We start from the raw sequence: 27,885 nt of genomic DNA on the forward strand, positions 1-27,885 counted from the left end.
TGTCATGCCCATGCAGAATGTGGCCCAGTGGTTGTAACTTAGCCAGTGGATGACATGACTGGTTTCACATGTAGTGCTGCCTTTGATGGGATACGTGATACTTGTGACCGGACTGGAGTAGGTGGTGGTGGAAGGGTGTATGAGATAGGTCTTGCATCTAGGTCTATTACAAGAATATCAGCCATGAGGCAAGGGATTGGGAACATGTGTTGTGTAGAGAGGGATGAAAGTACTGTGTAGGTTTGGTGCGTGGCAGAATAGCACTGTGGGAGGGGTGGAAAGGATAGTGGTGGGACATTCCTCATTTTAGGGCACGACAAGATGTTGTCTGGCCAAGAATGTGATTAGTTGCTCCAATCCTGGGTGGTACTGAGTCATGAGGGGAATGCTCCTCTGTGGCTAGATGGTGGGACTTTGGGAGGTGGGGGTTGCCTGGAGAGATAAGGCACAGCAGTTCTGACTCTGTACAAAATTGGGAGGGTAATTATGGTCTGTGAAGGCCTCTGTGAGACCCTTAGTAAAGGGATTGTTCGTCACTACAAATGCAATGGCCATGGGTGGCTAGGCTGCATGCAAGGGTCTTCTTGGTATGGAATGGGTGGCAGCTGCTGAAGTGGAGGCATCACTGGTGGTTGTTAGATTTGATGTGGATGGAAGTACTAGCCATTTTTGAAGTAGAGGTCGACATTGATGAAGATGGCTTAATGGGTTGAGGAGGACCATGGGTGAGAGGCTGTTGAGGTTCTGGGGGAATATGGATAGGGTGTCCTCACACTCAATCCAGGTCATGAAGATGTCATCAATGAATCTGAACCAGGTACAGGGTTCAGGATTGTGGGTGGTTAAAAAGAATTTATCTAGATGGCCCATGAATAGATTGTCATAGGATGGTGCCATGTGGGTGCCCATTGCTATAACCCAGATTTGTTTGTAGGTGATGCCTTCAAGGGAGAAGTAATTGTGGGTGAGGATATAGTTGGTCATGCTGTACAGGAAGGAGGTTGTAGGTTTGGAATATGTTTGCCATTGGGAAACTTAGTGCTCAATGCAGGAAGGCCATGGGCATTAGGGATGTTGCTGTAACAAAGGCAGGTGGCACCAAAAGTGATAAGCAAGGTACTGTGTGGTAAAGGAACAAGAATTGTGGAGAGTTGGTGGAGGTAATGGATGGTATCTTTTATACAGAGGATAGATTGTTGGTAAAGACTACAGGTGCTGATGTACAAGAGCAGAAATTCTCTTGGTGAGGTCACAGTAACAGGCCACAATGGGATGTTCTGGGTGGTTGAGTTTATTGACTTTACAATGTGTGTAGAAAGTAGAAGAGTGGAGGGTAGTAGTAGTAGGGGTGGGGGAGAGATAGATTTGGGGTGGGGAGTCTTTGTTCTGGAATGAACCTAAGGGTTTCAGGAGAGTCTGGAGAAGAATTTTTGACTTATGGAATCCTGGGGAGAGGGTCAGGGATAGGCTTAAGGATTTCCGGAGAAACTGGAGAGGCATGCTTGGCTTGTGGAACCAAAATGGCCTTACTAACAAATAATCCATCTCCAACTGCAAGCCCTCCTTCCACAATGACCTCCATCTGTTCAGGTTTCTCCATCCTTAACCCTCACCAACATAATACTGCAAAACCATGTTAGTCAGGCCCATACCTTCTTGCAATAACTCCTCTCCATCCACAAAATTCTCCTACTATGCAATCACAATCCTATCTCATATGCTGAAATTCTTGCCCTCTAGGAGGTAGAGCATCATACACAATGCCACCTCAAAAAACTTTCCACCCTCTTCACCTCCTACTCCCACCCTGGAATACCACTATCCACCACCTCTACAAGAAGCTCCAAACCTCCCTCACATACCTGAAAAACCCTGTCTCACAGACATACTACATTTTCCCCGACTTTAAAAACTTCCTTCCATCACCATACAGAATCCAAAACCTAAACAGAACAGAAATACAGTCATGAACCTTTACTCCATAAGTCTTAGCCCTACAAAAGTATCAGTCCTTTTCAAATGCCTCACCTCTTGTCCCACTCCCAAATTCAATCATACATGACTTGTTAAAGGCCTTCTCTCATTCTCCCTGTCCCTGTAGTGGAAACACTTTTTCGCCACCAACCCCACTCAACCAAAGACCAATGCTGAACCCTGTCTCCCTCAATTCACTCCTCCATCCAACCGTGATCCACCCCCACTGCTACTAAATCACTCCCTGTTAACTTTTCAAAATTTCTTAACCTCGAACCATGCCTCGCAACATTCCCCAAATCCCTCAACATCCAAGCTAACCTTTGTAATGTTACCTCTCTTGTCCGGGGAACAAATATTAAATATCATCAATTATTTTATATCAAATTATGACACGTGTATAAAAACTTGTGTGGTCTTTCTGGTTTCAATAGTGGACCACAAGTCCCCGTCAGTCTGTTCACTCTATTAACAGAGCATAAGAGACTTAAATATTTGACAAAGAGAAGGTAACTTCACAGTACAAACATGAAATAATTTACTTAACTTACCTTGAATACTCGTTTTTGCTTGCTCGTTGTCTAGGGGTAACTTCTGGATTTGCTGTAATTGTTATTACAATCGGTCCTGGGGTTAGTAATATGCTACGTAAGAACTGATACTGTTTAAAGCTTTCCATATTATATATTTTTGTTATATCATCTTCATAACAATCAGTAGTTCACCAATATAAGCTTTTCCAACATAAGTCGTTGTCTCAAAAATGTTCAACTACACAACCTTTCTCAAAATCGTCCGTTTCTCATGACTTCTCAAGACTCACTGCCTCTTAGAATCACCAAAATATGACTGAGCCTTAGCCTCACTTGGCAAGAACTGTTTCTGTATTAACAATCAAAGACCTTACAAAGTGCACAGGTTTGCCAACATGAATTGAGCATAGATATTTTATACATCACATGTATACACTTATGAAAACAGTACGAAAATTGAATAGAGTTCTCAAATAGTTCTGCAGCAATACATAATATGTCCTGCAAATTATTAGTTTTTATAATAAAATGATAATATTTCAGTTTATGTTGACTGTAATTTTATATTAATATACTTGTTCTTTCATGTCAATTCACGGCACCGCATAGCTCGCCAGCTGATGGTATCAATAGTTTCAGCAGTCTGTTACATTACACCTTACATCCATAGAAAAACTGCAATTCACCACCTAAAAACTGATCCCAACTTTATACTTTTACCTGCTGACAAAGGCTTCACCAATGTTGTTTTGAATCACAAAGATTACCTGGCATAAGGACTCCGCCAGCTGCCAGATACATCCACCTCCAAACACTGCCACAGTGACCCCATTCCAGAAATCCAGCACGATCTCCAGTCTCTCCTTAAATCCCAGAGCCTCTTACTGGAGTTTATCTCTCTCCTTACCCCTAGCACTCTCCACAGTCCTTCCTTCTACGTGCTTCCTAAAGTCCATAAACCCAACCACCCAGGACACCCCACTGTGACCAGTTACTGTGCCCCACTGAGAGAATTTCTGCTCTTGTAGTCCAACATTTGCATCATATTGCCCACAACCTACCCTCCTATATAAAAGATACGAACCATTTCCCCCACCAACATTCCACAGTACCTGTTCCTTTACCACATGGTGCCACAGTTGTCACTATTGATGCCACCTCCCTTCACACCAACATCCTTAATGCTCAAGGCCTTCCCGCTATTGAACACTACCTTTGACAGTGCCTGACAGATTCCAAATCTACGACCTCCTTCCTGGTCACCATGACCAACTGTATCCTCACCGCCGCTGTGGCCAAGCAGTTCTAGGCGCTTCAGTCTGGAACTGAACTGCTGCTATGGTCGCAGGTTCGAATCCTGTCTTGGGCATGGAAGTGTGTGATGTCCTTAGGTTAGTCAGCTTTAAGTAGTTCTAAGTCTAGGGGACTGATGACCTCAGATGTTAAGTTCCATTGTGCTTAGAGCCTTTTGAACCATTTGTACCCTCACCCACAACTACCTATCCTTTGAAGGCTTCAACTACAAAAAAATCCAGGGTATGACAATGGGCACCCACATGGCACCATCCTATGCAAACCTATTCAGATTCATTGATGACATCTTCATGATCTGGATTGAGGGTGATGACACCCAATCCACATTACCTAAAAACCTCAATACCCTCTCCTCTACTCACTTCACATGGTCCTTCTCAACCTGTAAAGCCACAGTCCTTGATGTTGACCTCCACCTCAAAGATGGCTTCATTAGTACTCAGTCCATATCAAACCTATCAACTACCAGCAATACATCCACTTTGACAGTTGCCACCCATTCCATATGAAGAAGACTCTTGCATACAGCCTAGCCACCAGTGGCCATCGCATCTGTACTGATCAGCAATCCATCTCAAAATATACTAAGGGTTTCATTGAGGTTTTCACAGACTGTAATTATCTTCCCAACCTTATGCAGAGTCAGATTTGCTGTGCCTTATCTCCCCAGTCAACCCCTACATCCCAAAGTCCTACTGTTTCACCACAGAGGAGCATTCCCCTCATGACTCAGTACTACACAGGACTGGAGCAACTAATCAAGTTCTCTGCTAGGGTTTCGACTACCTCTCATCATGACCTGAAATGAAGAATGTCCTACAGACTATCCTTTCCACCCCTCCCACACTGGTATTCCACCACTCACCAAACATACACAATATCCTCATCCATCCCTACACAACACCTTGCCTCATGGCTCATGTCTCTGTAATAGATGTGGATGAAAGACCTATCCCATATGTCCTGCCACCACCACCTACTCTACTCTGGTAATAAGTGTCACCTATCCCATCAAAGCAGAGCTACCTGTGAAACCAGTAATGCAATCTACAACCTAAGCTGCAGCTACTGAACTGCGTTCTCTGTGGGTATGACAACCAACAAGCTGTCTGACCACATGAGTGGCCACCCAATTGATGACCAAGCTGACCAATATAATGTTCTTCATTTTAATGACAGCTTCACAGCCTGTGCCATCTGGACTCTTCCTACCAACACCAGCTTTTCTGTATTGCACTGGTGGTAACTCTCCCAGCAATATAATCTATGTTCCTGTAACGCTCCTGGCCTCAACCTTCATTAGTCATTGTCATTAACCATCAACCCCTTCCATGTTCCCTTGCAGCACTACACAGCCCTCTATTCCACCAGCGCACCCACAGTGATTTTACTTCTCACCTTTTCCACATACCCCTCCCTTCCCGACCCTCTGTCTAACCTCTTGACTGCACCTAGCTGTCCTACCCTCTCTACTTCATCCCTATAAGCTCCAAAAAGTGGCCCTTTACTGCCCCCCCCCCCTCGCCCCACCCTAGCCTCCTCCTTACTGCCACCACCCACACTCCTTCTCCCATCATGCGCAGCTGCTCAAAGTCTGGCCTCAGCAGCTATAGACAGTGGTCATGTGTGTGTTAGTTGCATTTGGTCTGTGTGTGTGTGTGTGTGTGTGTGTGTGTGTGTGTGTGTGTGTGTGTGCACGCGCGCATGCGCGCGCGCGCGCGTGTGTGTGTGTGTGTTACGTAATATTTACACCCCATAGCAACAGTGGCTAATGTAATATAAAACTCATATAGATGTATGTAACAATTTATGTTCATTTGTGAAATGATTAGCAAGTGAGGAGCTGGAAGTGATAGGGTGCAAGACCACAAAAAACATAACACAACACCAGAAAAAGATTTATTTATCAAGCAGTGCAAATTGTTATTACGCATATTTTTACACATTAAACTTTAAAAGCTCAAATGACTGTTATTATATACAACAATCCAAAAAATCAGTAATAAACATCTAATAGTTCAGACTTGATGAATATTAATCTCCATTTTGAAATCATGACCTAGTTTAGAGCTTCACCTCTCCCAGGTAGTTCTGTCTCAAAATAGATTCAATAAATCACAGTATGAATTCGGGTACTATTAAAACAGAGTGAAAACTTTCCAGTTATACAAACGTTCCAGTATAATACATCAAGCATGAATAAATATTTGGTTACAAATCAGTCAACACCTGTAAACACACCAGATCACAACAGGCAATGAGAACCATTAAAAAACAATGTAAAACAACAATGTAAAATATATGTGTGTGTGTGCGAGTGTATACCTGTCCTTTTTTCCCCCTAAGGTAAGTCTTTCCACTCCCGGGATTGGAATGACTCCTTACCCTCTCCCTTAAAACCCACATCCTTTCGTCTTTCCCTCTCCTTCCCTCTTTCCTGACGAAGCAACCGTTTGTTGCGAAAGCTTGAATTTTGTGTGTATGTTTGTGTTTGTTTGTGTGTCTATCGATCTGCCAGCGCTTTTGTTTGGTAAGTCTCATCATCTTTCTTTTTAGATATAATGTAAAATATAATATATACGTTAATCAGATTAAGACTATTTGAACTCTCATAAATAGTAGTGGTTGTCTCCTTAAAGAGCCTGAGATTAGGAACAAATAGCCAAACATGAAATTAGGTAAAATTCAAATCTCAACCAAGAGAGAATGTAGCTTGATTTTAAGTTGTGATAATTCAGACTAATTCTACAAAAGAATGTATAAATAAAATTAACACCACCATCCACATGGCTTAAACTAACAACCGGATTGGAAAACTGAAACCTCACAAATTCTGAGCACCAAATAAACTACCCACAACCAGCACAAAAAATATTCATATATTACCAACAGGGCTAAGAACTGATAGACAAAACAAGACAAGCTGCCTCGAATAACTGTGACATAAACAATTTTAACCATGAAACTTAGTCAAGCTGGAACCAGTAAGGTTAACTAAAACTTAAAATAGTATAGCACACATAATTTAAAGGCAGGATGTATATGACCCGGGACAACCGGGAAATCTGGGAAAAACCCAGGAATTTTTTCATCCGGGAGAAAACCGGGAAAACCCAGGAATTTTTCGGAATTCCAGGAATTTTTCATTGTTTTTGCTTTCAGTTACATTTTTGTAATTTTGACTGATAAGAATTGATTCTCTAGCAAAGAATGTTACTGTATCTTGATACTGGAGAATGATACTGCAGCAGTAAAATATAAACTAGAGGAAAAAAATAAAACTTAAGTGGCAAAGGAAATGTGCAATTCACAACAACAAAACACCGTGCACGCACAAGCATCTGCAAATAGCAAAAATTTGTCAGACATCACAACTGTTCACATTAGTTTTGTTTGACCAGTAGCCAGCGGGCTGATGTGCGTGCTCAGTTGAGCAGCGTATGAGCACTACCTTCTCCCACTTCCCGCTACTCAAAGTGTGGCATTTAGCTGTATCAGCAGTAGCAGCAAGCAGCCAGATCCAAATGGGAAAAATTTTTCTCATGCACCCTAGCTGCCAGATTCACGCATGTGCAGAGTTGTCTGAGTTGTTGTGAGGAAGGGGTTAGTCTCCACGTGACCCGTATTTGCGCTAAGTGAGTTCACTGTTTCCTCTTCATTTACAGCTCCCATGTCAAATGAAAACTAAATGGATATCTGTGGCCGGGAGCTATCAAGTGAATTAAAATACATTCACATAATTATGGAGGGCAAAATATATTATTAGTTTCAGTTTTCTGATTTTATTTTATTGCCAAGTTATTAGCAGTCAAGCATTAATCGCCTTGCAGAACAATGAAGTTATTTTTGTAACTTTGCTAAAGAAATTTGGCTTTATTTATCTTTCCGCTGAGGCAATCATTTTATTTGAAATGAAGTGTTTCATTCCACAGTATTGGCTAGTTCCAACTGTTCGCTGAATTTCAAGTGCACCTTATCATCTTCTGCCATGTAAGGCATTATGCCATAATAAAGAACCAAAAATGAGATTGTAGAGTACTGGTACTCCAAGAAAATTTACATCCCAAAAACCACACTGAAAAGCTTAATATCAGATGAGACCTACATCATTGTGAATCTGGAAAAAAACAGTGTGCTCTTCAAGCCAAATTATACATTTTAGTATGGTGTACGAAATTCTGATGCTCTTCGAAGTATCCTCTGATGCCCTGTTTCTTTTATGGTGTAATATAAGCTCTCTTAGTGCTTTATACATATGAACATGTGGGCTTCCTACACCACTGCAGCTGCACACATGCAAAAATGCCTGTTTTCTGGCACTCTCTGGCAACTGGTAAATCGAACCTATTTCTAACAGTGTCCAGATAGTATTGCGGATGGTGGCTCAAAAAGCGTTACTTTCAAAGTGAATTTCTTTTTATGCAAGATGAATTATGTTACGTGTGAGAAAGTGGGATGAATTTCTAAATCACAGAGCATGTAAAACTGAACATTTTGAGGACCAGCCGCTTACAAGAATTTCGAGCCCAGACATTTATGTCATAATTTTAAATTTATTAGCACATTTGTGTGATGTATCTTAAAGTATAACACACGCAAAAAAAGATCAATATTACATGTGAAAGCTTAGCTTCTGTTGTAGCTTGTTAATCTTAGAGACCAATATCGTATGTGAAAGCTTAGCTTTTCTCGCAGCTATACTATGTATATTAATGTAAACCATTAACTTTTCCTCTTTGTGTGTTCGCGCTACGTAGCCAGTGATCTAGCTATTGGCTGACTATAACATGTGTCCTATGCTCTGAATATCTGCTGTCATCAGCTGGCGAGATCATGTGGCATGAGATATGATTGGCTTACAAAAGGACATCACAGCCTCAGTTTCAACACTCCGGAAATTAACGTGCTGTTTTTGGTGCAATTCAAATTTATACTTTCGAAATAAAAAAATATGCAGCATATATATTGCAGCAACTCAAAGGTCTTTCCAAAACTTCTCACCTTTTTTTTCATTAAAAATCTTTCCAAAACTTCTCTCCCCCATCTTTTCTTTTTGTTCCGGGAAGTTCTACGTGAGTGTATAAAACATTAACCATTCAAAGGATTGATAAGTTTTACAGTTTCGAGGCAAAATCTATGCAAAACCTAATGTCACTTAGCATGAAAAAATTGAATTTTTTCCCAGGAAAAAGCATATTTTTTAAACAGGATATCCAGGAAAAATCTGGGAATAATCCGGGAGTTTTTTTTCCTTCCCCATGTAGTGTTGTTCATGTGAAGATAAGCAAAAGTTTTCTTATTGGTCACAAAATGTGCAAAATGTGGAACTGAGATGATACTTAGGTACCAGCCCAGTATTCACCTAGGGGAATGTGGGAAGTCAGCTAAAAACCACTTCCAGGCTAGCCAGCACGTGAACCCTCATCATTAATCTCCCCTGTGGGTTCAATAATGTGTCAGACACACTCAAAAACAAATCTCCTCATACATTACTTTCAAGTGAGCAATGATTTCTTCCTTGGCTAAAAGATTGTCTTGTGAAGTGCTGTCCATTTCCATTAATTGAAGCCTTGACTCAGGAACTATATTTTAATACAGGCAAATACATAACGAGCTATAATAATGTACTGTGGCTATACATGCATTTGCATTTATGCAGCAGATCTGCACTAAGTCATTTTGCAGTATTGTTGCTTCAAGGAAAATGTAGAATTCATGGACTTCTTCATCAAAAGTTATGTAGATCACATTATTCAGATCTGAAAAAAGAATTCTAATGCAAGGATATACAGTGGTATATACACTGTTCTTAAGTGTCTCTTATATGCAGATGATGTGACATTATTGACAGAAAATGAAGATGATGAACAAAAGGAATTCTACCTTCTGAATAAGTATTGTAAGCAATTTGATTTCAAAAGAAGTAAAAGCAAAAAAAATGTAACTTTGATGGGATGGGAGATAGAAATATAAAAGTTGTTGGAAATGCTATATCTGCTCCCATGCAAGAAGCAGTGATCAAAAAATCTGACAGCAAAGAATTGCCATATTTTTGTAAAATCTGTGATGTTCCTTGCTACCACATTTCATAAGAATGTACAGTGTGTGCATAAAATTATCCCAAAGTCAAGTAAAAGATTTTGAAAATTTTTAGGTATCTTAATTCTTGAAACATGCAATTAGAGTTGTTGTCTTCTATGGCCAAACAATTCCTTTTTTAGTTGGAAAACTGTTATTATGTGATAAATATTAACCTTCTCTAGATGTATTTCTGAATTCCAAAATTCACATCTCTAGTTCTTGTAGTCATCATGCCTTGAAAGTATAATTCTTCATGAAATAACTGTAATAGCAGAACCTTGCATGGAATTCTCTCTGATCATTATTGTCATATGAAATTGGAAACTTGAGTTATGGCTGTCATTTTTTTCAGTATCAAGACAGACTCTGTCTCCATTAACAAGACACTCTTGGCAATAAAAAAGAACTTTGTAGATTCAATTGTAGATTTGCACTCTGTATGTACTCCAGCTTGGTAATGAAGTAGTATAAACGCTCTTCAAACATATTGTAGGAAAGATTCCCCGAGTCAACTATTAACTGAACAACTTGGTTATAGATTATGATGATGATGATGATGATGAGATAACTGGACATATTGGCAAACATTTTGCATTGAGGATCCACTTGTGGCAGCATCACCTCTATAGATGACTGCCCAATTAGTTTTCCAAATTTCATCAGCTAGTTAGGCAGCCAGAACTACTGGTGACATAGAAACCCAATAGAGTTTACTGCTTTTCATTTAATGATAATACACACATCAAAAAAAGTTTTGCATCACCCCCTTTCCCAGAACTCCTGAAGATAGACGTTGACTGTGGATACTGTATCACAGACACAGCCCCTTTAACTGTTCAGAGATGTCATTAATCCCACCCAAAGAAGTGCCAGCCGTGGTGGTCTCGCGGTTCTAGGCACTCAGTCCGGAACCGCGCAACTGCTACGGTTGCAGGTTCGAATCCTGCCTCAGGCATGGATGTGTGTGATGTCCTTAGGTTAGTTAGGTTTACGTAGTTCTAAGTTCTAGAGGACTGATGACCACAGATGTTAAGTCCAATAGTGCTCAGAGCCATTTGAGCCCAAAGAAGTAAACAACCACGCATGAGCAGGACCTTTCAGACTGAGGCGGTCCAACAGCCGATCAGTTCCAGTCATTCCACCAGCTAGCAGGTACATGGCTAATGTTATCTGCAGTTCAACCATACCTAGGTGGTCAATACTGCAGTTTGATCATGTCCACATTGTTACTTTGTGCCAGGAAGGGCTCTCAACAAGGGAAGTATCCAGACATCTCGGAGTGAACCAAAGCGATGTTGTGTGGACATGGAGGAGATACAGCAACTGTCAATGACATGCCTTGCTCAGGCCACCCAATGGCTGTCACTGCAGTGGATGACCTCTATCTACAGATTATGTCTTGGAGGAACCCTGGCAGCAATGCCACCACGTTGAATAATGCTTTCTGTGCAGCCACAGGACGTCGCGTTATGAGTCAAACTGTGCATGATGTGCAACTTCACTCCCGATAATCAGAACACCTTAGATAGACTGTCCAGCAAGTGCAGCCGGGTGGAGGTTCCCTGCTGTTTTGGGGTGGCATTATATGGGGCCGATGTACACCACCAGTGGCCATGGAAGATGCTGTAATGGCTGTATGATGTGTGGTTTTCATGAGCAATAAAAAGGGCAGAAATGATGTTTATGTTGATCTCTGTTCCAGTTTTCTGTACGGGTTCCAGAACTCTCGGAACCGAGGTGATGCAAAACTTTTTTTGATGTGTGCAATTTGCAGAACTTCAGGACCTGAAGATAGATTAGTAGAGGTGGAAATCAGATGGGATGTGTGGTAAAAGAACGAAGATGAAACAAATTTGAAGTCTGGACTCATGCTTTATAATGGAGCAGCCAACCAGGAAGGAACACAGGCATTTACTTTATTGTTAACAAGAAAATTAAAAACAATTAACAGATATTGAAAGAACTTCAGTCAGAATACAAAGACTTAATTTAATAAGAAACCAAAGATATTAAATACAAATCATTAAATTCTTAGCCTAAAAAGCTCATTTCTGGTGAGGATGTTGAAAATTTTTATCGAGAGTTAAATAAACTGATAAATGGTATGAGATCCAGCTACAAGATTGTAATGAATTGTTTTAATCAAAAAGTAAGACAAAAGTAGGGAATGTTTTTTCAACAGGAAACTTTGCATATGATAACGGAAATGACAGAGGTCCTTATTAGTTGACTCTGCAAGAAAGCGCAATATATTTATTCTTAACACATTCATCTAGATCAAAGCAGATAGAAAATTGATTTATCAAGAACCAACTGAAAATGAAATTGACTAAAGTTCATCAAATGATAAACAGATTATACCAGATGTAATGGTTCTACATCATTTAAGGATTTCTGGTGACTATAGACTAGTAAAACACAGAGTAATAATAGGTATGAAATTAACAAGAAACAAATTCACCAAATATGAAATCTAGGTTATGTCAACTTATTTTAAGATATATGGTTATAGCAAATTTAATTAAGTAAAAATTCCAGCATTTTGGGAAGTGAAGATCATACAAATGTATATAAAAGGGATGATTATTTAACCAAGGTACTTGCACAAAGAGCAAAAGATTCTGTAAATATAAAAAAAGGTAAAGAGTGAGAAAATCTGAAATAGAACAGTGGAACTATTAAAGAGAAGATTTTAGATTCACATGAATGAGAATGGAACATGCCAGAATAACATGAACCAAGCAAGAAGAATATTCCTAGATTCACCATTTAAAGCCAGTACTTAAAACTTTTGAGTGGACTTTTTGGCATAGTTTGTGTCTTTCGTAAAATGTCTGCCAGTTTGGTTTCTTTCAGCATTTCAGTGACACACTCCAATGAGTCAAATAAACCTGTGACCATTTGTACTACCCTTCTCTGCATCTGTTCAGTATCCCCTTCCATTCCTGTCTGGTATGGGTCCCACTCACTTGAGCAATATTGTAGGATGAGTTGCACAACTATTTTGTAAGGAATCTCTTTGAAGACTGATTGCATTTCCCCTAGTATTCTAACTTCTTCCCTAGTATTTTGCCTCAAGCTTTATCTGAAAATGTGTTTGTGATTGTTCCATTTCATACTTCATAAATTCTTACACCCATGTATTTACACAAGTTGACCAGTTGCAGTTGTGACTCGATATTGTAGTCCCCATGAACCATGGACCTTGCCGTTGGTGGGGAGGCTTGCGTGCCTCAGCGATACAGATAGCCGTACAGTAGGTACAACCACAACGGAGGGGTATCTGTTGAGAGGCCAGACAAACGTGTGGTTCCTGAAGAGGGGCAGCAGCCTTTTCAGTAGTTGCAAGGGCAATAGTCTGGATGATTGACTGATCTGGCCTTGTAACAATAACCAAAACGGCCTTGCTGTGCTGGTACTGCGAACGGCTGAAAGCAAGGGGAAACTACGGCCGTAATTTTTCCCGAGGGCATGCAGCTTTACTGTATGATTAAATGATGATGGCGTCCTCTTGGGTAAAATATTCCGGAGGTAAAATAGTCCCCCATTCGGATCTCCGGGCGGGGACTACTCAAGAGGATGTCGTAATCAGGAGAAAGAAAACTGGCATTCTACGGATCGGAGCGTGGAATGTCAGATCCCTTAATCGGGCAGGTAGGTTAGAAAATTTAAAAAGGGAAATGGATAGGTTAAAGTTAGATATAGTGGGAATTAGTGAAGTTCGGTGGCAGGAGGAACAAGACTTCTGGTCAGGTAACTACAGGGTTATAAGCACAAAGTCAAATAGGGGTAATGCAGGAGTAGGTTTAATAATGAATAGTAAAATAGGAATGCGGGTAAGCTACTACAAACAGCATAGTGAACGCATTATTGTGGCCAAGATAGATACGAAGCCCACACCTACTACAGTAGTACAAGTTTATATGCCAACTAGCTCTGCAGATGACGAAGAAATTGAAGAAATGTATGATGAAATAAAAGATATTATTCAGATAGTGAAGGGAGACGAAAATTTAATAGTCATGGGTGACTGGAATTCGAGTGTAGGAAAAGGGAGAGAAGGAAACGTAGTAGGTGAATATGGATTGGGGCTAAGAAATGAAAGAGGAAGCCGCCTGGTAGAATTTTGCACAGAGCACAACTTAATCATAGCTAACACTTGGTTTAAGAATCATGATAGAAGGTTGTATACATGGAAGAACCCTGGAGATACTAAAAGGTATCAGATAGATTATATAATGGTAAGACAGAGATTTAGGAACCAGGTTTTAAATTGTAAGACATTTCCAGGGGCAGATGTGGACTCTGACCACAATCTATTGGTTATGACCTGTAGATTAAAACTGAAGAAACTGCAAAAAGGTGGGAATTTAAGGAGATGGGACCTGGATAAACTGAAAGAACCAGAGGTTGTACAGAGTTTCAGGGAGAGCATAAGGGAACAATTGACAGGAATGGGGGAAAGAAATACAGTAGAAGAAGAATGGGTAGCTTTGAGGGATGAAGTAGTGAAGGCAGCAGAGGATCAAGTAGGTAAAAAGACGAGGGCTAGTAGAAATCCTTGGGTAACAGAAGAAATATTGAATTTAATTGATGAAAGGAGAAAATATAAAAATGCAGTAAATGAAGCAGGCAAAAATGAATACAAATGTCTCAAAAATGAGATCGACAGGAAGTGCAAAATGGCTAAGCAGGGATGGCTAGAGGACAAATGTAAGGATGTAGAGGCTTATCTCACTAGGGGTAAGATAGATACTGCCTACAGGAAAATTAAAGAGACCTTTGGAGATAAGAGAACCACTTGTATGAACATCAAGAGCTCAGATGGAAACCCAGTTCTAAGCAAAGAAGGGAAAGCAGAAAGGTGGAAGGAGTATATAGAGGGTCTATACAAGGGCGATGCACTTGAGGACAATATTATGGAAATGGAAGAGGATGTAGATGAAGATGAAATGGGAGATACGATACTGCGTGAAGAGTTTGACAGAGCACTGAAAGACCTGAGTCGAAACAAGGCCCCCGGAGTAGACAACATTCCATTGGAACTACTGACGGCCTTGGGAGAGCCAGTCCTGACAAAACTCTACCATCTGGTGGGCAAGATGTATGAAACAGGCGAAATACCCTCAGACTTCAAGAAGAATATAATAATTCCAATCCCAAAGAAAGCAGGTGTTGACAGATGTGAAAATTACCGGACAATCAGCTTAATAAGCCACAGCTGCAAAGTACTAACACGAATTCTTTACAGACGAATGGAAAAACTAGTAGAAGCCAACCTCGGGGAAGATCAGTTTGGATTCCGTAGGAATACTGGAACACGTGAGGCAATACTGACCTTACGACTAATCTTAGAAGAAAGATTAAGGAAAGGCAAACCTATGTTTCTAGCATTTGTAGACTTAGAGAAAGCTTTTGACAATGTTGACTGGAATACTCTATTTCAAATTCTAAAGGTGGCAGGGGTAAAATACAGGGAGCGAAAGGCTATATACAATTTGTACCGAAACTAGATGGCAGTTATAAGAGTCGAGGGGCATGAAAGGGAAGCAGTGGTTGGGAAGGGAGTAAGACAGGGTTGTAGCCTCTCCCCGATGTTATTCAATCTGTATATTGAGCAAGCAGTAAAGGAAACAAAAGAAAAATTTGGAGTAGGTATTAAAATCCATGGAGAAGAAATAAAAACTTTGAGGTTCGCCGATGACATTGTAATTCTGTCAGAGACAGCAAAGGACTTGGAAGAGCAGTTGAACGGAATGGATGGTGTCTTGAAGGGAGGATATAAGATGAACATCAACAAAAGCAAAACGAGGATTATGGAATGTAGTCGAATTAAGTCGGGTGATGCTGAGGGAATTAGATTAGAAAATGAGACACTTAAAGTAGTAAAGGAGTTTTGCTATTTGGGGAGCAAAATAACTGATGATGGTCAAAGTAGAGAGGATATAAAATGTAGACTGGCAATGGCAAGGAAAGCGTTTCTGAAGAAGAGAAATTTGTTAACATCGAGTATAGATTTAAGTGTCAGGAAGTCATTTCTGAAAGTATTTGTATGGAGTGTAGCCATGTATGGAAGTGAAACATGGACGGTAAATAGTTTGGACAAGAAGAGAATAGAAGCTTTTGAAATGTGGTGCTACAGAAGAATGCTGAAGATTAGATGGGTAGATCACGTAACTAATGAGGAAGTATTGAATAGGATTGGGGAGAAGAGAAGTTTGTGGCACAACTTGACCAGAAGAAGGGATCGGTTGGTAGGACACGTTCTGAGGCATCAAGGGATCACCAATTTAGTATTGGAGGGCAGCGTGGAGGGTAAAAATCATAGGGGGAGACCAAGAGATGAATACACTAAGCAGATTCAGAAGGATGTAGGTTGCAGTAGGTACTGGGAGATGAAGAAGCTTGCACAGGATAGAGTAGCATGGAGAGCTGCATCAAACCAGTCTCAGGACTGAAGACCACAACAACAACAACAAAAGGATACTACATCCTTTCGTTTTGTAAAGAGCATAGTTTTACATTTTAAATATTTAAAGCAAGTTGTCAATCTTTGCACCACTTTGAAATCTTATCAACATCTGACTGACTATGTGTGCAGCCATTTTTCATTCAGTGCATTACTATAGATAATGGTAACAGCTGCAAAAAGTCTGAAGTTATTAATAATATTATTTGCAATGTCACTAACATACAACTTCTATAGCAAGGACCCCAAAACACTTTGCTAGGGCACAGCTAATGTTACTTCTACTTGTGTCAATGACTCTCATCCAAGACAACATGCTGCACCCTTCCTGCCAAGAAATCTTCAATCTAGTCACAAATTTTGCTTTATACCCCAAGCAATTGTGCTTTTGACTGCATCTACCTGACTGCTGCCAAATCTATAGCTTTCAGGATATCGTGTGAGAAAAGTGCAGATTGAGTTTCACATGATCAATGAATGGCATGGAGAAGGTTTGAAATACCTCATTAAATTTGAACTCTGAATATGTTTTAAGATTTTACAACAAATCGATGTTAAGGATATTGGATGCTAGTTTCATGGATAACTTCTGCTATTGTCCTTGCAGATATGTTTGACAGGTGCTTTCTTCCAACTACTGGTCATGGTCTTTTGATCAAATTGTCTACTGTAGGTTATGGTTACAAAGAAGGATCTTACTGAGCCACAAATTTGATATAGAAACTGGTAGGGATTCCATTGGACTCTGGAGCTTTGTTCAGCTTCATTTGTTCATCACTAGCACTGACACACATTCATGTTATTCAGTTTCACGGTAATGTGAGAATTAAATTGAGTTAACATCCCTTTATTTTTCTTCATAAAGGAACATTTGAATATGAAATTTGACATTTTTGCTTTTGCTTTGCTACCGTCCATTTCAGTCACTGTCTCATCCATTAGTGTCTGAAATCTAACTTTAGTACCACCAACAGCCTTTGCATATGACCAGAATTGTGTTGTGTTTAGTGAGAGATTCTTTGATAATATCATGTTATAGTAATCATTGAAAGCTTCACATGTTACCCTCTTGACAGGCAGATCTTTTTCTTGTAGCATCTTCCTATCTCTATCCCTGTGCTTTGTTTTACACCTATTGTGCAGTAGTCTCAGCTTCTTTACAGAAGCTGTATACCATATCATGGAGGGTCCCTCCTATCATGAACAGTTCTACTAGCTACATATCTATTCAGCACATGGTCAACTATTCTTCTAAATCTGAGCCACAGTTCTTCTAGATGTTCCTCTCTAGAGCTAAGTGTTCAGAGTTCATTTGCGAGATACAAGACTACTGTCTCTTTATGTAGTTTGCTGATCTGTAAATTCTTCCACATGTTTTAATTGCACCTTGTATTTTGGTAACCACTGGTCTACAGCTACCTCATGGTCACTGGTACCAGTTTAATTGTGAACATTCTTAAAGAGATCAGATCTGTTTGTTGCTATTTGGCCTAATATATTTCCATGAGTGGATTTCCAAACTATTTGTTCTAGGTAGTTCTCATAGAAGGCATTTAGTAAGGTTAAAACAGTGACTTTCTGCAAGAAAGACTTGAGGAGTATAAATCCATTTGAATGGTGACAAAAGGAAGTCACTTAGAGATAATAGTTATTAAGATGGTTTACAAGTTAAACAAAAGGAAATTGCAGTCTCATTTACAGAATGTCTGCAAAAGAAGACAGTTCCCCCCAAACTGAAACAAAAATTGAGGCACACGAAAACAATAAATAAAAAAACTAACAGACAAATTAATCTTCTCTTTACGAACCAAACAGAAGAAGACATTGTCTTTAGATGTGAGTATATTATAATGGATGATCTGCAAGTCACCGTATAAAATTATATAATGGAACATGAGTACATGTTACTGATACGGGTGGGATTCACAGCTTTTTAGAAAGTTATTGACTCTGCTTCAATAAAATCCTCAGTTATTTAGTTAGTTCCATGCATAAAAATTCAACCGCAGCAGGAATGTGGCATACTATTTCATTATATTGATACTCCTGTTGGTTGGATTCCCCCAAACTGTTGTGTCAATATGGAATCGGTGGAACACTACACAGGATCTCAGTGGTTTCACCCAATTAATGCCCGAGAGAACAGACATATTGTTCACTCAGCCACACAACGTCATACACCCATGTCATGTATCCTAAGTTAGGAAATGGGCTTCTTTGCTGTGAGACAAGTACTCATGCCTAACAGTGCAACAATGTCAGGAGCACCACGGTCTGTGAACATGGTGACCATTGTTGCATCTTCCCTTGAAATGTCAGCAGAGAGAGGTGTGCCAACAGTGGTGCACCCAATGACAACACTGGACACAGAGTGACACAATATTGCATCCAGTTACTATGTGCAGTGTTTCAATGCACATTCCCATCAGTAAAGATTCCAAGAAATGAATGTCACTGGATTGCATTCATCATCATCATATGGGGTCAGAACCTATTATGATGGCATGGGGTACCACTAGGCACACATTATTTTACTACCGAGAACACGACCCCCTTCTGATTCACAAATGGACAGTGAGTGTCAGATTTCTGATATGTTAACACCAGTGGATACTCCCTATCTTCAAAGTTTCTGTGAAGTTATCTTTCAAAAAGATAACGCAAGACTGATGGCCGACATGTTCACCATACTGTCCTGACCAATCTCAATACTAACAGTTTTTGACTGTTGGCCTGGTCTACACATTTTCCAGAGTCCTCATTCATTGAAAACATCTTGTTATGGGTTGATGAGATGTTGACACATTACCACTTGACAGACTCTGTGAATGATGAAGCAGCATGCAATAGTGTACCCTTATTTTGCTATCCAAGTACAATTAAACTCAGTGACAATCAGAGTAGAACCATTGTTTCTGCCACAGGTGTCAACTCCATTACTAAATTTTGCATCCTATAAATCCCCAAATAAACCTACAAGTTTAATCATGTATTCTTCCAACTATACTGTCCATGTAGAATAACTAAATCTTCATCATTTGATATCCTTCTGGGCGTTGCAATATCAGTGGCCAGCAATTTATAACATTTTGTGGTGTTTAAAAGTAAAGAAAATTAACAGAGGTCAGAATGTTATCTGATGTTAGCATAAACAGTTATGTAATCATGCATTATAAAAAGTAAACAAAATGGCTTAGTAGAAAAGACTGAATGAATCATCAACCTTAAGGTAATAAAAAGTAAAAATATACAAAAAATGAGTACAGGTAACCAGTCACTGGCAAATGAAAGATATGTGACACACATTAATACCAGATACTCACACACATATATCTTTCAAAGTTTTACTCTTTTCCTGCATCATGTGAGGCACCAAAGAATGTTGTTGTTGTTGTTGTTGTTGTTGTTGTTGTGTGTGTGTGTGTGTGTGTGTGTGTGTGTGTGTGTGTGTGTGTGTGTGCGTGCGTGCGTGCGTGCGTGCGTGTGTGTGTAGATTAGGGCAAGGGATGCCAAGGGATTCCTCTTATTATGTAATATTATTGGCACATAGATATGAATAAGTTCATTCTTTTAAAAAATGTAATTTTGCAGCACCCACTGGTTGTCTCATGTACTACACCAGCACAACTGGGACAGTCAAAAGCTTCAATTATGGAACAACGGCAAATCCAGCAGCTGATATCAGTAAGTAAAATGTACACCAATATAATACATACTCTATCATTATTTCAAATTTCTTGAAAGAATACTCCATTGTTACTTGTAAACTATTTCTTGCATAATGATAATCAAAGCATTAACAGAAAGTGTAATCCAAACAGTATTTATGGAAGGGGTGGCCAGCATTGGAATCAATTGAGGTCCACCTATAGAAATTTTATCATATACAAACATTCTTAAGAGTTTGGAACAGATATCACATTGTGCAGTCATGTAGCAATATCCATAGATTTAAAAATATTGCATATATAAGACAAATGTAATATTCAATTAACTGTGGATGAAGCTCGACCAACATGCATTATATGCATTGATCAACAATGATAGTGCATTGAGAATGGCTAGTTTCTAGCTGAAATCTAGATCTACCAATAAAATTTAAAAAGGACGACTGATAGCTGAAATCTATTATTTACAAGTCAAATGTAATAACTTAGCTTGTGTAAAAATATGTGACAAAGTATTCTGCCTCAAAGATTATCTCTGTAAGCTTGCTTCTAAGGTTCTAATGTATTCCCCAATTAACTGTGGACGAAGCTCGACCAACATGCATTATATGCATTGATCAACAATGATAGTGCATTGAGAATGGCTAGTTTCTAGCTGAAATCTAGATCCACCAATAAAATTTAAAAAGGATGACTGATAGCTGAAATCTATTATTTACAAGTCAAATGTAATAACTTAGCTTGTGTAAAAATATGTGACAAAGTATTCTGCCTCAAAGATTATCTCTGTAAGCTTGCTTCTAAGGTTCTAATGTATTCCCCACTCTCAGGCAATTTTCATATTGCATTGAAACTTCCTGGCAGATTAAAACTGTGTGCCCGACCGAGACTCGAACTCGGGACCTTTGCCTTTCACGGGCAAGTGCCCTACCATCTGAGCTACCGAAGCACGACTCACGCCCGGTACTCACAGCTTTACTTCTGCCAGTCTCTCGTCTCCTACTTTCCAAACTTTACAGAAGCTCTCCTGCGAACCTTGCAGAACTAGCACTCCTGAAAGAAAGGATATAGCGGAGACATGGCTTAGCCACAGCCTGGGGGATGTTTCCAGAATGAGATTTCCACTCTGCAGTGGAGTGTCTTGTGACAGCCAGAGCGAGAGCACCAGCAGCAGCGAGTACTGTTTGTATAAAGCGTTTTTGTACTTATTTGCTGCACTTAGCTTTTAAATAGTTTTTCTGGGAAAACCTAGCGTAGTTTTCGCGTCTCGTATTTCAGTGAGTGTTTCTTGATTATCAGAGTAGCTCATCAGAAGATTATCTTGGGAATTTGTCATCGTATAGAGTAGGGTAAACATAGTCATGTGTAGGGACTGTGGTTGTTGTGAGCGGACGCAAGGAGAATTGGCCACTCTTCGGGGGCAGGTGGAGGCTTTGTCTGTTAGGCTCATCGAGCTCGAGGCGCAGGCGTCGGCTCGTAGTGGCATTGGGGCAACTGTGGTGAGACCTATGCCTACTTCGGTGGCCTTGGAGTCACATGGAACCCCTGATGTCGCTGCGTCTTCCGGCAGTGAGCATCTTACCGGTCAGCCATCACTCCAGGGTGAATGGCGGACAGTGGTGGGCTCGCGCGTGCCTGGCCGAAAGGCGAAGGTGGGATCTGGCCGCGTGGCAGCTGCCTTACCCCTTTCCAACAGGTACGGGGTGCTTCCTAGTGGTGATGACATCGTTTCCGAGCAACCACAGGATGCCTCGCCTGTTGGGCCAGTGGCCGATTCTCCGGCAAGGTCCCGACAGTCACAGAGGGCGGGCCTATTAGTTATAGGGAGCTCCAACGTTAGGCGGGTTATGGAGCCCCTCAGGAAAATAGCGGGTAGGTCGGGGAAGAATGCCAATGTGCACTCGGTGTGCTTGCCGGGGGGTCTCGTCCGTAATGTGGAGGAGGCCCTTCCGGCAGCTATTGAACGCACTGGGTGTGACCGGCTGCAGATAGTAGCACATGTCGGAATGAATGACGCCTGCCGCTTGGGTTCTGAGGCCATCCTTGGTTCCTTCCAGCGGCTGGCTGATTTGGTGAAGACAACCAGCATCGCACGCGGAGTGCAAGCTGAGCTTAATATCTGCAGCATAGTGCCCAGAGTCGATCGCGGTCCTCTGGTTTGGAGCCGTGTGGAGGGTCTAAACCAGAGGCTCAGACGACTCTGCGACTATAATGGTTGCAAATTCATCGACCTCCGTTATTGGGTGGAGAACTGTAGGGCCCCCCTAGACAGGTCAGGCGTGCACTACACACCGGAAGCAGCTACTAGGGTAGCAGAGTACGTGTGGCGTGCACATGGGGGTTTTTTAGGTTAGAGGGACCCCCCCTTGGGCGAAACGATAAAATACCTGACGGCTTACCAGAGAGGACATTATCATCGTTGATAAAGAACGTCCGTCCTCAGAGACCAAAAACAGGAAAAGTTAACATAATATTGGTAAACTGCAGGAGTATCCAGGGCAAGGTTCCTGAATTAGTATCTCTTATTGAAGGAAATAGTGCGCATATAGTATTAGGAACGGAAAGTTGGTTAAAACCGGAAGTGAACAGTAACGAAATCCTAGACACAGAATGGAATATAAACCGCAAGGATAGGATAAACACCAATGGTGGAGGAGTATTTATAGCAGTAAAGAATTCAATAATATCCAGTGAAGTTATTAGCGAATGCGAATGTGAAATAATCTGGGTTAAGCTAAGTATCAAAGGTGGGTCAGATATGATAGTCGGATGCTTCTATAGACCACCTGCATCAGCAACCGTAGTAGTTGAGCGCCTCAGAGAGAACCTGCAGAACGTCGTGAAGAAGTTTCGTGATCATACTATTGTAATAGGGGGAGACTTCAATCTACCAGGTATAGAATGGGATAGTCACACAATCAGAACTGGAGCCAGGGACAGAGACTCTTGTGACATTATCCTGACTGCCTTGTCCGAGAATTACTTCGAGCAGATAGTTAGAGAACCAACTCGTGAAGCTAACGTTTTAGACCTCATAGCAACAAATAGACCGGAACTTTTCGACTCCGTGAATGTAGAAGAGGGTATCAGTGATCATAAGTCAGTGGTTGCATCAATGACTACAAGTGTAATAAGAAATGCCAAGAAAGGAAGGAAAATATATTTGCTTAACAAGAGTGATAGGGTACAAATCGCAGAATATCTGAGTGACCACCATCAAACATTCATTTCTGAGGAAGAGGATGTGGAACAAAAATGGAAAAAATTCAGAAACATCGTCCAGTACGCCTTAGATAAGTTCGTACCGACTAAGGTCCAAAGCGAGGGGAAAGATCCACCGTGGTATAACAATCATGTACGAAAGGTACTAAGGAAACAAAGAAAGCTTCATCATAGGTTTAAGAGTAGTCGAATCATAGCTGATAAGGAAAAGCTGAACGAAGCGAAAAAGAGCGTAAAGAGAGCAATGAGAGAAGCATTCAACGAATTCAAACATAAAACATTGGCAAACAATCTAAACAAGAACCCTAAAAAGTTTTGGTCATATGTAAAATCGGTAAGCGGATCTAAATCCCCTATTCAGTCACTCGTTGACCACGATGGCACCGAAACAGAGGACGACCGAAGAAAGGCAGAAATACTGAATTCAGTGTTCCGAAACTGTTTCACTGCGGAAAATCGTAACACGGTCCCTGACTTCAGCCGTCGCACGGACGCCAAAATGGAAAATATTGAAATAAACGATATCGGAATTGAAAAACAACTGCTATCACTTAGTAGTGGAAAAGCATCCGGACCAGACGAGATACCCTTAAGATTCTACAGTGATTATGCTAAAGAACTTGCCCCCTTTCTATCAGCTATTAATCATAGATCGCTGGAAGAACGTAAAGTACCTAGCGACTGGAAGAAAGCGCAGGTCGTTCCCATTTTCAAGAAGGGTCATAAATCAGATGCGAATAATTATAGGCCTATTTCGCTTACGTCAATCTGTTGTAGAATAATGGAACATGTTTTGTGTTCTCGTATTATGACGTTCTTAGATAATACAAATCTCCTTCATCATAACCAACATGGATTCCGCAAACAGAGATCATGTGAAACTCAGCTCGCCCTATTTGCCCAAGAAATTCACAGTGCCGTAGACACTGGCGAGCAGATTGATGCCGTATTCCTGGACTTCAGGAAGGCATTTGATACGGTTCCGCACTTACGTTTAGTGAAAAAAATACGAGCTTACGGAATATCGGACCATGTTTGTGATTGGATTCAGGATTTCCTAGAAGAAAGAACTCAACATGTCATTCTTAACGGTTCAAAATCTGCAGATGTAGAGGTAATTTTGGGAGTACCACAAGGAAGCGTGATAGGACCTTTATTGTTTACAATATACATAAATGACTTAGTTGACAACATCGGTAGCTCCGTGAGGCTATTTGCAGATGACACGGTTGTCTACAAGAAAGTAGCAACATCAGAAGACTCGTACGTACTCCAGGAAGACCTGCAGAGGATTAATGCATGGTGCGACAGCTGGCAGCTTTCCCTAAACGTAGATAAATGTAATAAATTCGCATACATAGGGGCAGAAATCCATTCCAGTACAATTATGCCATAGGTGGTAAATCATTGGAAGCGGTAACGACCGTAAAATACTTAGGAGTTACTATCCGGAGCGATCTGAAGTGGAATGATCACATAAAACAAATAGTGGGAAAAGCAGGCGCCAGGTTGAGATTCATAGGAAGAATTCTAAGAAAATGTGACTCATCAACGAAAGAAGTAGCTTACAAAACGCTTGTTCGTCCAATTCTTGAGTATTGCTCATCAGTATGGGACCCTTACCAGGTTGGATTAATAGAAGAGATAGACATGATCCAGCGAAAAGCAGCGCGATTCGTCATGGGGACATTTAGTCAGCGCGAGAGCGTTACGGAGATGCTGAACAAGCTCCAGTGGCGGACACTTCAAGAAAGGCGTTACGCAATACGGAGAGGTTTATTATCGAAATTACGAGAGAGCACATTCCGGGAAGAGATGGGCAACATATTACTACCGCCCACATATATCTCGCGTAATGATCACAACGAAAAGATCCGAGAAATTAGAGCAAATACGGAGACTTACAAGCAGTCGTTCTTCCCACGCACAATTCGTGAATGGAACAGGGAAGGGGGGATCAGATAGTGGTACAATAAGTACCCTCCGCCACACACCGTAAGGTGGCTCGCGGAGTATAGATGTAGATGTAGATATGAAACTTCCTGGCAGATTAAAACTGTGTGCCCGACCGAGACTCAAACTCGGGACCTTTGCCTTTCGCGGGCAAGTGCTCTACCATCTGAGCTACCGAAGCACGACTCACGCCCGGTACTCACAGCTTTACTTCTGCCAGTCTCTCGTCTCCTACCTTCCAAACTTTACAGAAGCTCTCCTGCGAACCTTGCAGAACTAGCACTCCTGAAAGAAAGGATATAGCGGAGACATGGCTTAGCCACAGCCTGGGGGATGTTTCCAGGCAAAGGTCCCGAGTTCGAGTCTCGGTCGGGCACACAGTTTTAATCTGTCAGGAAGTTTCATATCAGCGCACACTCCGCTGCAGAGTGAAAATCTCATTCTGGAAACATCCCCCAGGCTGTGGCTAAGCCATGTCTCCGCTATATCCTTTCTTTCAGGAGTGCTAGTTCTGCAAGGTTCGCAGGAGAGCTTCTGTAAAGTTTGGAAGGTAGGAGACAAGAGACTGGCAGAAGTAAAGCTGTGAGTACCGGGCGTGAGTCATGCTTCGGTAGCTCAGATGGTAGAGCACTTGCCCGCGAAAGGCAAAGGTCCCGAGTTCGAGTCTCGGTCGGGCACACAGTTTTAATCTGCCAGGAAGTTTCATATCAGCGCACACTCCGCTGCAGAGTGAAAATCTCATTCTGGAAACATCCCCTAGGCTGTGGCTAAGCCATGTCTCCGCTATATCCCTTCTTTCAGGAGTGCTAGTTCTGCAAGGTTCGCAGGAGAGCTTCTGTAAATTTTGGAAGGTAGGAGACGAGAGACTGGCAGAAGTAAAGCTGTGAGTACCGGGCGTGAGTCGTGCTTCGGTAGCTCAGATGGTAGAGCACTTGCCCGCGAAAGGCAAAGGTCCCGAGTTCGAGTCTCGGTCGGGCACACAGTTTTAATCTGCCAGGAAGTTTCATATCAGCGCACACTCCGCTGTAGAGTGAAAATCTCATTCTGGCTTCATATTGCATTGTTGCTCCCATTAATCAGACACTGCAAAAATCATCACAAACACATTCCTCTGTTCACACAAATTAATATAGTTTAGAAACTGAATGATGGGTAAACACTTCATGTGTATGATCTATTTTTTGTATATTTTTGTCTGGCGAGGTCATAAAAATGGATGTTTTAATAATGATTGGAATTATGTGTTGCAGCTCTTGCTGGCACACGAGAACTGGTTAACCTCAACTATGGAGTATGTGTTCAGATGCAACCTGGCTATTGCTGTATTGAATGGAGTCAGAATCCGGCAGACCCATACTCTTTTACTGTGTCTGGTGATACAGGAGCATTAGACAACACGTTACTTGGTGAGCAATAAGAGTTACAAGCATTTTGTATTGTTTCTTAGTTTAATTATGGTTTGTAATTTAAAATGGCAATTTTTTAGATGTATCTCAAAAATACAAACCATCTATCTAAAGATGGGACAACATTGTTGAATTTTTTTGGGACAGACATTACCAACACATAAAAATATGAGGTGGTCACCAGGAACTGAATTGGGGACCACCATATCAGTAAACAGCAATGCAACCATTAGACTGCAAAGGTAGTACAGAAGGTTGGACTAATCCAATGATGCAAGCAGAGATATAATGGAATGACAAAGCTCATCCTTGTATTTGTAGTGAAACATTAGTAACGAGTAGGAAAGGATGATGCATTAGGCAGTTTTCTCTTTAGTAGGTATCAGAAGGTCTTTTTTGCGTCTTCGCATATTCTGTCAACTGAGAACTAGTCTTCAGTGGCACTTCTTTGAAGTGTGATATCATATTCTTTCACAGAAACAACAGTGACACAGACTTTGAACCCAAAAGAAACATTATAGTATCCTTTATGGATAGATGCATAAGGGCAACAAATTTGCTCATCTTAGTAAAGTCATGATTAGAAGATGGCATTGATGTGTTGATAAAATCATATGGCTGCCAGCCTGGAGTAAGCCTCTTAATCCAAAGCCACTTTGACAGCCTTTGTGTCAGTTTTTCTGCTTCTTTCGTCTCATTTAGCCACACAAGGTTGAGTGGAACCCATTCCAGACATTGACAACACAGAAAAAATGAGGTCGTCACCAGGAACTGAATTTGGGGCCTCCTGATAGTAAACAGCAATGCAACCATTAGACTGCAAAGGTAGTACAAAAGGTTGGACTAATCCAATGATGCAAGTGGAGATATAGTAGAATGATAAAGGGGATAAACAGTAGAATTAATAAACATAAACCTTGATACTTACTTAATTCTGTAGATCATGAGCATTGAGCAAAAGCCAACACAGTATATTTGCTCTTTTCCTAATAGTCTCCATGTTTATGAAGCTGTGCAGGCTGGCCTCATGGACCAAGAAATGAATAAAGGATCTCTTATGCTTGTAGTCTGTAGCAACATTCTACAAAAATATCTAATTCTGCCTTACATTAATAAGGCTGGTGTATGACATTAAGTTAAGGCCTCATGTTGTATGAGGTCAACTGATTCCAGACCTGTGACTAATTGCCACAAAAATTCTTTAGGCACTTTGGGCTGACCTAGCTTCTCTTTGCTCCTGAGTGCACTGTTATCAGATTTACTAT

General features: G+C 40.9%; 1 protein-coding gene across 1 annotated transcript in view; it reads left to right on the plus strand.

The window, feature by feature from the left end:
• The window catches only part of LOC126103581 (uncharacterized), a 230,450-nt gene that overhangs the window by 173,563 nt on the left and 29,002 nt on the right, over window positions 1-27,885 (plus strand). The window contains 2 exon segments of the mRNA XM_049912332.1: window positions 19,963-20,055; window positions 26,465-26,633. Of these exon segments, the coding sequence (XP_049768289.1) occupies window positions 19,963-20,055; window positions 26,465-26,633 (262 nt within the window).

Source organism: Schistocerca cancellata, chromosome 1 (genome assembly GCF_023864275.1).
Source record: "Schistocerca cancellata isolate TAMUIC-IGC-003103 chromosome 1, iqSchCanc2.1, whole genome shotgun sequence".
Lineage (NCBI taxonomy): Eukaryota > Metazoa > Arthropoda > Insecta > Orthoptera > Acrididae > Schistocerca > Schistocerca cancellata.